The sequence below is a fragment of the Octodon degus genome, unplaced genomic scaffold, assembly GCF_000260255.1.
Source record: "Octodon degus isolate 3935 unplaced genomic scaffold, OctDeg1.0 scaffold00006, whole genome shotgun sequence".
NCBI classification, from domain to species: Eukaryota; Metazoa; Chordata; class Mammalia; order Rodentia; family Octodontidae; genus Octodon; species Octodon degus.
The window spans coordinates 32,972,685-32,988,353 of NW_004524582.1; the positions used below are offsets into that span (position 1 = coordinate 32,972,685).

Consider the following 15,669-nt stretch of genomic DNA (forward strand, 5'->3'; position numbering starts at 1 on the left):
GCTTCCACTATACAGCTATTTAGACCCTGTTCACTTCCTCAATAAACGAGACTTGATCAGAAAGCCTGTCTTGTCTCCGTCTCTTGTGTCTCTTGCCCTGTCTTGTTCATCCCCATCCCTCCTCCAGGTCATTACCCCACGTCTCGACTCGCGGGCCGAGTCAGCCAGGTATGGTGTTGCATGCCTATAATCCCAACACTCAAGAAGCTGAGGCAAGAGGATCACTTTTTAAGTTTGAGGCCAGCCTGGGCTACATAGTGAGCTCAAGGCCAGCCTAGACTGCACAGCGAAAGATCCCATCTCAACCCTTCCTAACCCTAAAAAAGAAATGGCAATAGCTGACATCTGAATCAACCACTGACCTCAGGAAGTTACAAAAGTGCATTATTATAGAGACATTTAAGAAGCATAAGCAAGGGGCCAGGGAGATAGCTCAGTGGAATAAACACTTGCCTAATAAGTATAAGGGCTGAGTTCAATCCCTGGTTCCACAAAAAGAAAAAAAAAAAAGAAAAGCATAAGCAAGAAGTATGGAGATGAGAAACACTACATGCAAAAGAGAAAGAAAAACAGCCAAAATCCCAATACCTTTGAGTTTGGTGTAGCTGTGAAGGAGTGGGTCGGCAGAAACCATACAAGGCCACCAAGGGTAGCCCGACACTTTGGACCAAACCAAGTCACCCACATTGTATTTCAGCAGATGATCTTTGTCTCTGCCAGTGTGTGGGCAGGACTCTTTCTTAACTGGAATCTGAAACGGAACAACAAAGATTAATCAGGCTATTGGTCCAAACACACAAGGAGGTCTAGGGGTGTGGCTCAGGGGGCAGCACTTCCTGGCATGCACAAAGCCTGTGTCCATCCCCAATACTCTCCAAAAAATAAGCCACAGTAACACAGGCCCCAACAAAGGAGCTCTCCCCTCGCTGAGCTTCAGATCCCAGCTCTCATCTCTCATGGCAGCTGCTGCATCTCTTGCCCTGACCTAACGGGTCTGCACCAGGCCTGGCAAGGAGGAGCCCTGCATTAGCAAGACTTCTAGTAAACTCTTTTGCCTGGAGCACAGTCTTTGCATGGTACTTTAATCCCAGAACCCCAAAGCCATGCTAGCCCTGCCTCCAGCCACATGTCTGTCAATCTTCAAGAGCGTATGCTTTACTCGATAGTGCAGCCCCTGCTAAGACAGGTGGTAGCCCCAACCCTACATTCAAGCACTCAGAGCTCTCTAAGCCTCAGTTTCTCCCCATACTACTCTGTTCCGCTCTCTAGAAGACGGAGCGCAACAGCAAGGCCACAGCCTCCTGCAGGTAAGCCCCTAAAAGCAGCACCTCAACTCCTCTGGGCCTCAGTTTCCTCCTCTGTGCACCGAGGGTGACACCCTGAAATCAGAATCTCACCAACTGTTAGAGATACACGAGCAGAGAGGCAAGGGCAAGCGCAGTCACCATGTTACACGTTTTCAAAAGAGGTCAGCGCGGGATGATCACACAGCATCCCAGGTGCACCCCACCATTCAGGTTGAATCACCGAGTCTTAACAAGACCAAGAAGTGGCAGAGTAGAGGCTAAAAACCAGGTCCCTAGCAACTTTACTGTAAAACACAAGGCTCACCACAACCATGGGCTCTTCCAAACCCGACCCCATCAGCCCAGGCTACTAAGTGGGTTTTTGTTTTTATTTTTATGTATTAGTGCAGGGTCTACAGGGTCTCACTGCACAGATCGGACTCACAGTGATCTTCCAGTCTTCAGCCTCCCAAGCTCTGGGATTACAGGCGCACACCACCACCCCCAGTCTTATTTGCCATCTTGACACGCCCTGGGGGCGGTGCCAGCACAGCATGCTAGGGATTCATCCCTGGTCCCTGTGTCTGCCTAAGCAGGCACTTTAATCCACTGAGCTATTTGGCCAGTCCCTAAATGGGTTTAAAAAAAAAAAAAAAAAAACTTTGAAATTACAGTATGAGGGCCAAAGTTGCTCCTGAGCACTCAAAAACCACTGTTTTTAAGCCCTCTCACTCTTGGCAACTTTAAGGATTCCAAAGAAGTATCAACGATTCCTCCTGTGTGTGAAATTCCCTTTTTTTTTTTTTTTTTTGGCAGAACCGGGGATTGAACTCAGCCCCCTGTGCTTGCCAAGCAAGTGCTTATTCTACTGAGCCATCTCCCCAGCCCTATGTGTGAAATTCCTAAACAAAATCCTACAAGTGTAACTGTAAACTCAATGTTCCAAACTTACTGTAGTACCGGGCTGGAGAGATGGCTCAGTGGTCTAAAGCACCTACTTAGAACAAGCTTGGCAAGGCATCAGGGACCGCGGTTCAATCCCCCAGCACCACATGCCAGCCAGCCCCGCCCCCTGGTGGGCTGAGCTGGCCACACACACACTTACCTCTCTCTCTCTCTCTCTCTCTCTCTCTCTCTAAAATAAATAAAAATTAAAAAAAAAAAAAAAAAAAACTTACTGTAGTACCAACTCATACCCATTTGGGGTGCCCTCAGGAGGCTGAGGCAGGAGGATCATTGAAGCTGAACTCAAGGCCAACAAACATCCAGGTTGCCCAGGACTTGGGAGGCTAAGGCAGGATGGCTGTTGCAAGTTTGAGACCAGACCAGCCTGGGTTACAAAGTGGGCTCAATGCCAGCCTGAACTGCACAGTGAGACCCTGTCCCAAAAAAGAAAAAGAAAAAAAGAAACACAAAAAACTGGCCCTGCCTCATCCCCAACACTTAAGCTCTGGCTTCTCAACTGGCTGGCAGGCAGCTATAGACCCAAGTGCCCACAGCCAAGGCTCAACCAGCAGCAGCCCTGCAGGGCCAAGGCTGCCAGCAATACCTGTCTCCCATAGCCTCTAGTTGCCATGAGACAGAGAAGCGTCCCACATGGTCCTACTGCCACCATGCCGTCAGGATATAACAGAATCCCTCACACACACCTTTTTATCTGCAGGACTTGAGATCTTGGACACCAGAGCTGCTTCCACGAGGCCCTGCTCTAGGAAGGAGTCGTACTTTATGCTCCTCTTCCTGCTCCTCCTCACCTTGCTCTCCAACTTCTGTCCATCTTCCTCTGATTGAGACATGTCAGCAGCACTGTCACCACAGATAGAAGACTCAAAGAGAGGTTTCCCATTCATGTATGTTTTGGTGATCTTCAGCTTGATTTCCGGAGAACCATTTTTGATAGGAGTAGTATTGGGTGGTGTCCCAATTCCTTTTGCTTCCTGGGACTCAAAACACAATCTGGCATCAGGAGCCCCAGGTTCACCATTGAACACACAGGAAGTAAGATCTTTCAGCTTCTCCGCTGGAATAAAGGGAAGTGCATCGTGGCCATTAAACTTCTGCATGACCCCCTCCTGTAGGCTGTTAGAAAGCTGAGCTTTGCTGAGGAACACAGAGCAGTCGCGATTCACTTCACAGTTCTGAGTCTTTCCATTTGTATTGCCAAGGATTTCTGGTGCCTGCTTCATCTTTATGCACTTTACAACTTTATGCACAGAAAGAGAACTTTTTTTGATGTTAAATTCCATCCAGCTTAGATGCGTCAGTTCTTAGAACACTACAGGCAAGAGGGGAGGAAAAAAGCAACATATTAATATAAAAAGCAATGTATCAATAAACATACCTAGGATGTGTATGTCAACACCCCTACTATACAGCTTTATAGAGTTTGGGGATGGGAGAGTAGAGACAATTTATGACATTTTATATTGATACCACAAAAATGACACAGAATCACAAAATGAGAAAGCTGAAAGACCACAAGGAATCGTCTATAAAATGGGCAACACGACAGGACAGCAAATTCTAAGCTGCCATGACCACATACAACCACTGTGATGGGGACACAACTTAACCTATGTATTTGTTCTTTTTTTTTTCTTTTGTATTTTAGGGAAGGGTCTACAGGGTGTTCAGGGTCTCATTACTAGATAGAACTCGTAGTGATCTGCCTGTTTACAGCCTCCCAAGTGCTGGCGTTACAAGCGCACGCCACCATGCCCAATCACAACCTCCACCTCACCTCGCCCCAGGGGCAGGGCCAGCACAGGAGGCCTGAGGATTAAACCCCCAGCCCCTGCTTGCAGGCACTTTAATCCTATGAGCTATTTGGCTGGCCCTTCGTGTATTTGTTCTTGATACCAGATTACCACCCACCCTCCTACCACAGGGACACTTTCAAGGAGCTGATGTCAATACCCACCACCTGAAAAAGAATAAAGGAGGATCAATGTATGTGGACAGCTAAAACCAGACAAGGCAAGGGACAGCTGGGGAGCATAGCAAAATAAGCACTAATGGGCAAAGAGCCATCCAAGCGCTCCTGTTACAGCTGAGGACGCTGAAACATGCCAAGGTCACCTGCATGGCAAGGGTTAGAATCAGACTTTCCAACTCTAGGCACAGTATGGCTCCTGACTGATAAAAAGGAAGAAAAGAAAAAGAAAAGCAAGCCAAATAGCTCAGCAGACTAAGAGCTTGCTTAGGCAAGCACAGGGGCCAGGGTTCGATCCCTGGTACCATGTGGCGTGCCGGCCCTACCCCCTGGGCATGCTGAGGCAGCAATGGAGTCCAGGCGCGGTAGCACATGCCTATAATCCCAGGACTAGGGAGGCTGAAAACAGGAGGATCACTACAAGTCCGATTCTGAGTTCGAGACCTGCACAAAAAAAAAGGAAAAGCAAGCCAAGAGTGACTATGCAAACACTCCTAGTGAGCTCTGCTCTGCGCTGTCCAGTGTTCTGCCTTCTGCCTCAAGCGCTTCTCGCACAACCCTACATTAAACACTTCAGTCAAGGGACAGCAAATACAGTAACAGCAAATGCAGTTAACACATTTTATTCATCTATCACCCAAAGGTCTGCTATTAAGGAGCACTGCTACTGGGCCACAGGACACACTGGCCAGCATGGGAAACGTGCAGGGAGGGAGGATCCGAAAACCTCGCCAGCTGCCCATGGAGTGGTGACACAGAACTTCCACTGCACAGCAACTGTCCCCACTAAGAGGCACTAATAAGGCTAATAACCACCAAAGGCAGCTAGTAGTAAGGAACATACAGACATTCACCCAGCTAGGAAGACGGAGACCACACCATCCCAGACCTCAGCAAACTACTCAGAGAAGGCAGCAGGCAACAGTGTGGAAGCAGGGGGACAGCTGAAAACAGAAAGGCTGGGGGTGTCCTCTGCTCCTCAGGGACATCCAGCCCTGCTAGGAAACTCTCAGCACTTGGGCACTGCTACTGACTATCTCCTGGGGAGAAGTCAAGCTTGCTGCTAAACATCCTACAAAGGACAGAAGAACGGTGCCAGCAAAGACCCATCTGCTCCAGGGCATGGGTTAGCTCAGCAGCACAGTACCTGCCTGGCAAGCACGAGGTCCTGAGTTCGATTCCCAGTATCCATCCCTACCCCGCCATAAAAAGAAACATGTCCACAGGGTCAAGGTAGAGAGAACCTGACATGAAGCAGCAGTCACTGGTGTCTCCACAAAGAGCCACAGGGGCTGAGGAAGGGGACACTGGAAGAAAAAATAATTTTTTTTTTTTTTTTTTGGTACCGGGGATCGAACTCAGGTCCTTGCACTTGCTGGGCAGGCACTTATGCCACTAAGCTAATTAAAACAGCCCAAGTTCTGGCTTAGCTTCATGTGCAACACTAAATATATACCAAGGTATGTTTATTTCTTTTGTTTGTCTTTTTACCAAAGTATTTTGTTTATCTACATTTTATTTATTATTGTGCTTATTAAAATCAAACCCAGGGCCTCATGCATGCAAAGCAAGAGCTCTAACAATGAGCTATATCCTCAGCCTTTTTCAATTTTATTAAAAATATATATAAATATATATTTTTAAAATATGGTCTAACCATGTTGCCCAGGTTGACTTCAAACCTTCAATCCTCTTGTTTCTGCCTCCTGAGTGCACCCCACCATACTCAGCCACATCACAGTTTCTAAAGGCTCAACCTGTCAGAGATGGCTCCACTTCCAGCACACGTGCAAACCATCTCCCTAGTAAAAACTGTAAAGCCTTCAAAAACCACAGGGGCTGGGGTGCTGAAGGGGCAAAGCCTCACAGTACACCAAGTTCCAAGCTAACACTTGTACAGCGCAAATTATAAGCAACCAAGCTTATGAAACAACTGAAATGGGATTCCAGCTGGACAAAAATCACTTGTAAGAATATAACTGTAAGGGCTGGGGAGATGGCTCAGTGGAATAAGTGCTTCCTTGGCAAGCGCAAGGGCCTGAGTTCAATCCCTGGTTCTGGAAAAAAAAAAAAAAAGAATTTAACTGTATCTATAGTGTTAGAATATCACTCATGATGCCGGCCCTGCCCCTGGGGGCGCCCTGAGACAGCAACTGAGACTGGGCGTGGTGGTGCACACCTGTAATCCCAGCTCTCGGAAGGCGGATCACTATGGGTCCGATCTAGTCCTATCAAGTCCTGAGACCCTGAACACCCTGTAGATCTTTCCCTAAACACACACACACACACACACACACACACACACACACACACACACACACAGAATATAATTCATGATACTATACCTGGGCTTTCATCCACTCTGCTAAACAGAAGAACACAAACTAGCCCCAAAATGGTCCAAATACTAAAACTTAGCAGACAAGGATTTCCAAGTGTCTATTACAGTAAAACTAAACCATGCAAAGGAAACTATAGTCCTGAAGAAAAAAAATATATTAGAAGTTACAACATAGAAAAAGAAACTATTAAAAAAATTTAAAAATTAAAAAAAAAAAAAAGAAACTATGAATACCAAATAGAAACTCTACTACTAGGGCTGAGGATAGAGCTCAGCCACACAGTGCCTGCCTAACAAGCAAAAGCCCTGAGTTTGAGTCCCAGCATAAAAAAAGAAGAAAACTCTGTAACTGAGAAGTACTGTATCTGATACCGAAGTACCAATGCACAGGCTCGACAGCACACTGGAGATAAGGCAGAAAACTTGCTCAGGGCCAGGAATGCAGCTCAGCAGCATAAGCATCTGCCTGGCAACCACGAGGTCCTGAGTTCCATTCCCAGTACTAAAAAACAAAAAATCTTGCTCAGTGCACCCTAGGTTCAATCCTCAGTACCCCTCCCACGAATGTTAAAAGCCTAGATACATTTTGAGAGAAATATAAAGCTGTTGACAAATACTACCAGAAAGTGCTAAAGGAAGTTTTTCAACTTGGAGGGAAAAGGGACCAGGCTAAAACTTGTCAATAATTCTTTTTTTTTTTTTTTTTTTTTTTTTTTTAATGGTACTGGGGATTGAATTTAGGACCTTGCACTTGCCAGACAGGTGCTTATTCTACTGAGTTATCTCCCCAGCCTCTAGAAGTTGGGTCTTTAGAAAAAAATTAAGGGTTCTAAAATTGAATAAGGCCAGCCAGATAGCTCAGCGGACTGAAGTACCTACTTAAGCAGGCACAGCGACCGGGGTTCAATCCCCAGTGCACTATGCCTGTGCCTGCCCCACCCCCCGGGTATGCTGAGAGGGTGACTGAGACTGGGAGTGGTGGCGCAGGCTTGTGTAATTCCAGTGCTCAGGAGGCTGAAAACAGGAGGATCACCACGAGTCCGATCTGTGCAGTGAGACCCTGTAGATCCTGTACTAAATACATAAAAAATAAAATAAAATAAATAAACTTGCCTGGCAAGCACAAGGCCTCAATTCAATCCCCGGTTCTGCCAAAAATAATGAATAAATAAATGAATAAACTACATAGCAAGACCCTGAAACACACAAGCAAAAATTAAAAAATAAAAATAACAGGGGCTGGTGAGATGGCTCAGTGGTCTAAAGCACCTACTTAGAACAAGCTTAGCAAAGCACAGGGACCGCGGTTCAATCCCCCAGCACCACATGCCAGCCAGCCCCACCCCCTGGTGGGCTGAGCTGGCCGCGCACGCGCGCGCACACACACACACACACACACACAAATAAATAAATAAATAAAATTTTAAAAAATAAAAATAAAAATAACAAAATAAAAATGAGTAAATGTAGCACTATTTGTTCCTATCAGTTTAAAACTGATACAGCTAAGGCAGAATGCATAGCCCTCTAGGTGCTCTGACTTGCATAACTCTACCATGCCTAACGACTAAGCATGGCGAAAGGAACAGCAAATGTAGTTTTTTGTACTTCAATAAAATGACACAACAGTAACATTTAGAAAACTAGGATGAGTTATGGGGACAAACTACAATCATAGCTAAAGTGACAAGGAATCAAACAGAGCCAACAGTTTAATACGATCAGTCATTAAAAATTAAAAATACGATCAGTCATTAAAAATTAAAGTGTAGAGTATTTTATGTACAATTCAGGTTTCTGACTTCTTAGAATTGGCCCAGCCACATGACCAGGATTTAATTCCAAGCCAGCCTGTGAAACACAGCCTGCGTAACAGCCACTTTGCAAGGCCACTTGTTCCTTCTGGTACGTGGGGGGATCCCTAAGAGCAGAGCATGTTAATCGGAACAATGGTAAACAGTCTTTGTGCTCTTCCTCTGGGGCCCCGCTTTTCACCTGGGGCACTTCCTGTGCACACTGACACATGGCCCTGGTGGAGGCTACTGTCTGCAGGCCTCTGGAGAGGTCCACCTGCACCTCCTGCACAACACTGCCAGGCACTGACCACTCCACTCATCCTTCTAAAATGTTTTCTCTTTTCTCCTTTCCATACCAAGGACTGAACCCAGGACCTGTGTACTAAACTATATACCTAGCCTTTTAAAAAAGTTTTGAGATAGTCTCACTAAATTGTTGGGTTTTGTTGTTGCTGTTGTTGTTGTTCTGTCTTTTTGAGAGATCTCACTCCGTAGTTCTGGCCAGCCTTATGCACACTTCTGTAGCCCCCAGGCTGATCTCAAACTAGAAACAATTCTCATGCCTCAGCCTCCCAAATGCTGGGATTATAGGCATCCGCTACTATGCCCAGCAGTCTTGTTAAATTGCTAAACTGCCCAGGTGGGCTTGAACTTGGGATCCTCTTGCCTGAGTCTCCCAGTATGTTGGGATTACAATCATGTGCTAACACCTGGGAAGGTTTACTTGCTTTGTTTAATCAAAATTACAGCACTAATGAAAATTCTTTCAGTACATCAAGCATTTTAAGAAAAATATAAAACCTGATCAAGGGCCGGGGAGATAGCTCAGTAGAATAAGTGCTTGCCTGGCAAGTGTAAAGGCCTGAGTTCAATCCCTGGTTCCGAAAAAACAAAACAAACAAACAAAAAAAAAAGCCTGATCAAAAAAAAACCCTGAGGGCCGGGGAGATGGCTCAGTAGAATAAGCGCTTGCCTGGAAAGTACAAGGGCCTGAGTTCAATCCCCGGTTCCGCCAAAAAAAAAAAAAAAAAAAAAAACCCTGAAAAGCTCAGTAACTAAAGAAAAAAAAGCAATGAGCAAGGTCAAGCCCAGAGACTCCCATTTGTGAGCTTCTCACTCCTTCAGTGAGCAGCCTTTGTGCTTATTAAGGCTGCAGGGAGGGAGGACATTTTCACATGCAGAAATGTACAAGCACTCCAGTGCAGACACACATCCCCAGCAGCCTCTGCCCCAGCAGTTCCAGGTCCTGTTGCAGGAAAGCAAACACTACAGAGAAGAGAGACCACAGGTCTTGTTCCAGGTGCCCTCGGTGGCTCCTGCTTCATGGCCATCACCAACACTGTGGGAGGCAGGCAGTAGAGGACAGCACACCCTCAAGCAAGGACCTCACAAGGGATGCCACCCTTCACATGTTCCATCCTGCCAGTCAGTGCAGTGAGGCAGCTGAGGCAGGCAGGCACCGCCTCCCACAGGACAAAGCCCCTCTATTCCCAAGTCCAGGTTCCACCATGTATTCCCCCAGGGGCAGCCCCCACCTTGAGCTCCCACATACCCTCCAGGTCTATAGTGTGTTCTACCAACACACACACCATATGTGGCCACGTCTAGAACTGCTACCCTGTCATACTCTCTGCTCTGCTTCTGACCAGCCAACATGCCTTTATCTCCCTGTGCTAATATGTGCAAATAAACCACAGCTCCTTCGATGCAGGCTCTGCATTACTCATCGCCTAAGTATTTCATTCCTACTGTTTAAGTTATTCATAGATGGAGGAAGCACAAAACTTAAAAATGATGAAAAGTTTCCTACAATATTATGCAAGGCTGACACAATCCTCCTATCAAAGCTAAAAGAAAAAACAAAAAAGACACAACTCAAAATCAGCCTATTGGATTGTAGAAAATCATACAAAATAAAAGGAAAGCTAACCAAGGCAATTTCAGTATTAGAATAACTCGATACTACTGGCTAAATGGATTTATCTGAAAGTGTAAGGATGATTCAGTATCAGGAACCAGCCAGGCATGGTGGTGCACACCTGTAATCCCAGCACTGGAGAGGCTGAGGCAAGAGGATCACCACAAGTTCAAGGCAAGCCTGGACTACATAGTGAATTCAAGAGCAGCCTGAACTATGTGGCAAGACCCTGTCTCCAAAAAAAAAAAAAAAAGTCGCAAACTTTATTAATGTTGTTATCACATTATAGAAACTTTCTGGTACAGGTAACTAAAAAAAATTAAAGGTATCTATCCTGTCAAATTCAAAGCAAGAAAATGAATTTTAAAAAAATTTTTTTAATCAAAGCAAGAAAAGGAAACCCCAGCTCTAGAAATAAAGATGGAACCACAGCTAGAGCTTTGAAGCTTCTGGCAGTCCATAGCAGCTGGAATACAGAAAGCACCAGGTTAGGTCCTCACTGAGCTTGGAGGGCTCTCAGCAGAGCTCACAGTGGGTAAGGAGAGACACAGGGTGCTGGTGGGCGTGCTCAGGTAACAAAATCTGCACCCAGACTCTGTAGCTCACTAAGCTGCAGGACCCTGGACAAGTGACCCCACCTCCCTCTTGGCCCATGTCCTAGGACAGCAGACAGGCCTTGGAGTCCTTCAGAACATGGAGGATGACCAGAAGACTCTGCCAGGCAGGGACACCCCCCCAGGGCAGTGAGCATCACTGAGCCCCACATAGTGGGGCCCCTAGGGAGATGGAGTCACCTGAGAACCTAAATCCCATGCTCCCACCTCAGAGGATGGTGGCATCCCAAATCTGAGGCAAGGACTGATGTCAAGGTGAGTCCTCACAGGGCGGCACCTGCAGCCCCTGCCAGGCAGCCCGAGGCAGCTCCAAGAAGCCCCATGACCTCCTTGCTGAGAGAAGCTGGGCTGGCCATGCAGCCCTCACTGCAGGATTCCCAGGGAGCCAGGCTCCGCGTGCCATGGAAGATCTTCTGCGGAACAGGAACAGGAACAGGAAATTACTGTTTCCATAACTTCAGGAAAGGAAAAACAGACACTGAAATAAACTCAGTTGCTGCATTGAATGTAGCAGACTAGACATGGCTAAAAATACAGCAAGAAGATAAATCACCTAGGAAAAAAACTGGTAAGATGACGAAAAATATTTAGGCAGGACTAAAAGACATAACATGCATGTTTCATTCTTTCAAATGTTTAGCATGCACCAGACACTACATTGTAGGTGCTAGGATTACAGCTTTAAACAACCAACCCGAAAGAAAGAGGGTCCTTGAAGAGATACTGACACATCTATGTTCATAACGGCATTGCTCAAAACAGCCAACAGGGGCCGAGGAGATGGCTCAGCAGAATAAGTGCTTGCCTGGCAGCACAAGGGCCTGAGTTCAATCCCCGGTTCCACCAAAAAAACAGCCAACAGACAAGTACGTAAGCTAAACATGGTCTGTTTGTTCAATGAAATGTTGCAGATCCCTTAGGATGTGTAACTAACTTCTTTCCCTAAAAGCAAGTCCTGACATATAGGGGCAACATGGATACACCTTGAGGACACTATGCTGAGTCAAAGAAGCCAGACATGAAAGGACAAAAGCAGCCAAGTTTAGAGGTGCACTCCTAAAATCCCAGCACTCAGCAAGGCTGTGGCAGGGAGATCTCAAATTAGAGCTCAGCCCGAGTGCTTAGCAAAACTGTCTCAAAACACACAATCTGGGGCCTGGGAGATGGCTCAGTGGAATAAGCGCTTTCAAGGGCCTGAGTTCAATCCCCGGTTCCACAAAAAAACACAAAATCTGAAAAATGGTTGGGAGTACAGCTCAGAGTAAAGGCTCTGGGTTTGGCCCCTGTATGAAACAGAGAGGGGGAGAAGGGAGGAGGGAGAGAAGAGAGAAGAAAGAAGAAAGAAGGAATGTGGGAGGGAGGGGAAGGGAGGGTAGGTAGAGAGAAAAGAAGGGAAAGGGGAGGGGAGGGGGTAGATAGGCAAATACTTCCTGATTCCACTTATATGAGATGAGGAACCCAGCAGTGAAAATCATAGAAACAAATGGAATGGTTGCTGCTGGGGCTAAGGAAGAAGAAAAGGAAGCTGGTGTTTAACAGGGAGAAAGTTTGGGCAGACGAAACAGTTCTGGAGACGGATGGTGATGAACATGCCTAGTCCCACAGAAGGGTACACACGGTATCTTTTGCCTACAGTGCTGAGGAAGAACCCAGGACCTCACACGCATTAGGCAAGTACCCTTCACTGAGCTTCCCTGCCAGGCCGACTGACACTTTCAGCATGGTGCCCGGCACTCACTAGTGCAGAGGATAACAAAGTCTACTTTCAAGGAACTTGCATCACCAAGGAATTCTAGGAGCTGAGACCAGCAGCATGAGAGAAAGTGGATTTTCAAAGGGATGACAATTAAAACCTGGTTTTCAGACTAAAAGGGCTCCCAACGCTCTATCCAAGATAATAACAACCCAATGCCTAATCCATAGTGCTGCAACCACAGAGCATGAAGGGTAAGAGAAAGAAAACAATCTTAAAACCCATGTACCTATCCTAGTACCTCACAACAAAAGAGAAAGCTAACTGCCTAGACTACAGCAGGAGACACAGTAACCACAGACCATGGCTTAGCCTCAACAGAGAGCAAAGACATCTTTTTACTATGTTAAGGGAAAAAAGAAGAACTTTATGTCCAGCAAGTTATCATCCACCACGAAGCATTAGAAGATCTCATCTCAAAGAAACACAAAAGCTAAAAGAAGACTCGGTAATTCTCCAACTTTAATGTTAAAAAGAGTAAGAGGCTTTCTTCTCCATGCTTACCTTCATTCCTTCTACAAATCCCAATTTAAGTGACAGTAGACATTTTTTTTTTTAGATGTAAACCCAAAAAGACAGAGAACACAAGGGATAAGTTATAGATGTTCAACACGGGCTTGAAATTTGTTCAGTGGTACCATGTTTCCTTGCATGTGTGAGAGCTTGGGTTCCATCCTCAGCACCACATGCACACACATGCACGCATGCACACACGCCACCCACACTTACATTGTTCCCTTTTAATAATACTCTTCTATTTTCTTGTTAACCTTTTTAGGTTCCACGTATTAGGGAGAATACAGTATTTATCTTTCTGGGTCTGGCTTAGTTTACTCATCATGTTCTTTAGGTTTTTTGTTGTTGTTGTTGTTGTTGTTTGGTACCAGGGACTGATTTCAGGATCAGGCAGGCACTTACGCTGTTAAGCTATCTCCCAGCCTTCAAGATTCAATCATTTTTCTGCAAATGACAAAATTTTGGGGGTTTTTGTGGTTGAGTAATACTCCAATGTGTATTCGTATGAGCTGCATTTCCTTTATCCATTCATCCGCTGGTGGGCACCTAGGCTGGCTCCATACTGCAGCTGTTGTTCACTGGGCTACATTAAACAGGGCATGCAGGGCCAGCCAGATAGCTCAGCAGATTCGAGCAGACACAGGGGCCCCCGGGATGTGCTGAGACAGCAACTGAGACTGGGCGTGGCACCTGCCTGTAACCCCAGCAGTTGGGAGGCTGAAAACAGGAGAACCACTAGGAGTCCAATCTGTGTAGTGAGACCTTGTACTAAACATATGAAAAAATAAAAATAAAAATAAGCAGGGCACGCAGGTCCCTAAAGTATGCTGACTTTAACTGCTTCAGGTATATAAAGATAAGTGGTATAGCTGGCTTGAATGGTAGCTGTGTTTTTAGTTTTAAAAAATCTTTTTTATTTATTTGGTAAAGGGTCTCACTATGCAGTTCAGCCTCCCCAGTGCTGGAATTACAGGCATGTGCCACCAGGCCCGGTTTCGGTGGCCCACTCAGCACAGAGGCCAGCACAGCATGCAGTACAGGAGACCAAATTTGGGTCCTTACACTTGCTAGGCAGCACTTAAACCAGCAAGCTATCTCCCCAGCCTGTTTTCAGATTTCTGAGGAGCTTCCATACTGATCTCTCCACAGTGGCAGTACCAACTTACATTTCCACCAGCAACGTAGAAGAGTTCCTTCTCCCCATTGTCCTCGCCAGCAATTGTTGTTTGTGTTCTTGACAATAGTCATTCTGGCTGAGGTGAAATTCTCAATGTTATTTTGAACATTTTTTCAAAAACTTATTTTGCACCAAATGGCTGTTTAGGAATTTCACAACTAACCACTTCAATCTCACAGACAATGTGCCATGGAATGTCCCTGTTGAGTGGCTGGGCGTTGAGCAGTCCTGACTGGATATCAAGAAATAGATGGGGACTGAAAAACAGGGCAGGCACTGCCTCTGAAAGAATGGGCCTGGGCAGCAATAGTCCCTGCTCAAAGCAGCCATGGAACACCAGGCCCTACTACAGGATTGAAGCAGAGTAATAAACAAAATGCCTCCCTCATGTGGAGCATATGATCTAGACAGAGAAATTAAGAAATACAGATGAGGGGCCGGGGAGATGGCTCAGTGGAATAAGCACTTCCCTGGTAAGCGCAAGGGCCTGAGTTCAATCCCCAGTTCTGGCAAAAAAAAAAAAAAAAAAAAAAAGGAATACAGATAGGACATATCAGGAAAGAAAAAGGGGGTGACAGCAGGATGGAGCAGGAAAATCACCCAAGGGAGGGTGCTCTTGGTTACATGTGGGCCCTAGTCCACTTCAGTCAGTCTGTGACTCCAGGCACAGCACCTTGAGAAGGTCTCAATGCTGGGGGCTGCAGGGCACTCCCTAGAGCCAGGCAGGGAGAAGGACCAAGCATAAGCCCTCCCAGCAGCTGACAACAGACTTCAGCAGAAACTCAAGCTTCAAGCTTACAACACACAACTTACGCACACCTGAACTAACTGATTCTCAACCATCTCACACCAGTCCCCCTGAAACACAGTCTGGCACAGCCACAACTGAAAGTTAGATCCTCTGTTCTTTTTTTTTTTTTTTTTGGCGGAACTGGGGGTTGAACTCAGGCCCTTGCGCTTGCCAGGCAAGCACTTATTCTACTGAGCCATCTCCCCGGCCCCTAGATCTTCTATTCTTTAGGACCAAGTGATATCAGGAGAATGGAGCAGCATTCGCTAGGAACAGGGTGCCAGGCTTTGACCATGGTCACTCTGACATTTTCTCCTAAATTTACTCTACAAACGTCAGGATTCACCCACAGCAAGTGTGCTTCTCCTGCAGAAACACATCTCACTGGAAGAGCTATGTAACTGACCTGTCTCCATTTTTGTTCTACCCACAGAGCTCAGAACTTTCAGATTTGCCTCCCTCCCTCAGCTTTGTCTTCACCTATGATAGTGCATAACCTGGCACACTCCCTGCTCCCAATTACTGGTTTTTCCTATTTTACTCTGA

At 46.1% G+C, this 15,669-nt stretch overlaps 1 protein-coding gene across 8 annotated transcripts in view; it reads right to left on the minus strand.

The window, feature by feature from the left end:
* Nsd2 (nuclear receptor binding SET domain protein 2) overlaps positions 1 to 3,557 on the minus strand; it is a 60,674-nt gene extending 57,117 nt beyond the window's left edge. For 7 of the 8 annotated variants that reach the window (XM_023700150.1, XM_004624617.2, XM_023700156.1 and 4 more), the window contains exons 1-2: positions 2,936 to 3,557; positions 589 to 751 (exon numbers count right to left, since the gene is read on the minus strand). In XM_023700150.1, coding sequence (XP_023555918.1) covers positions 589 to 751; positions 2,936 to 3,532 — 760 coding nt within the window. In that variant the 5' untranslated portion in view covers positions 3,533 to 3,557. The remainder of the gene's footprint in view (positions 1 to 588; positions 752 to 2,935) is intronic. The other variant, XM_023700142.1, reaches the window with a different exon arrangement.
* Between the last annotated feature and the right edge of the window lie 12,112 nt (positions 3,558 to 15,669).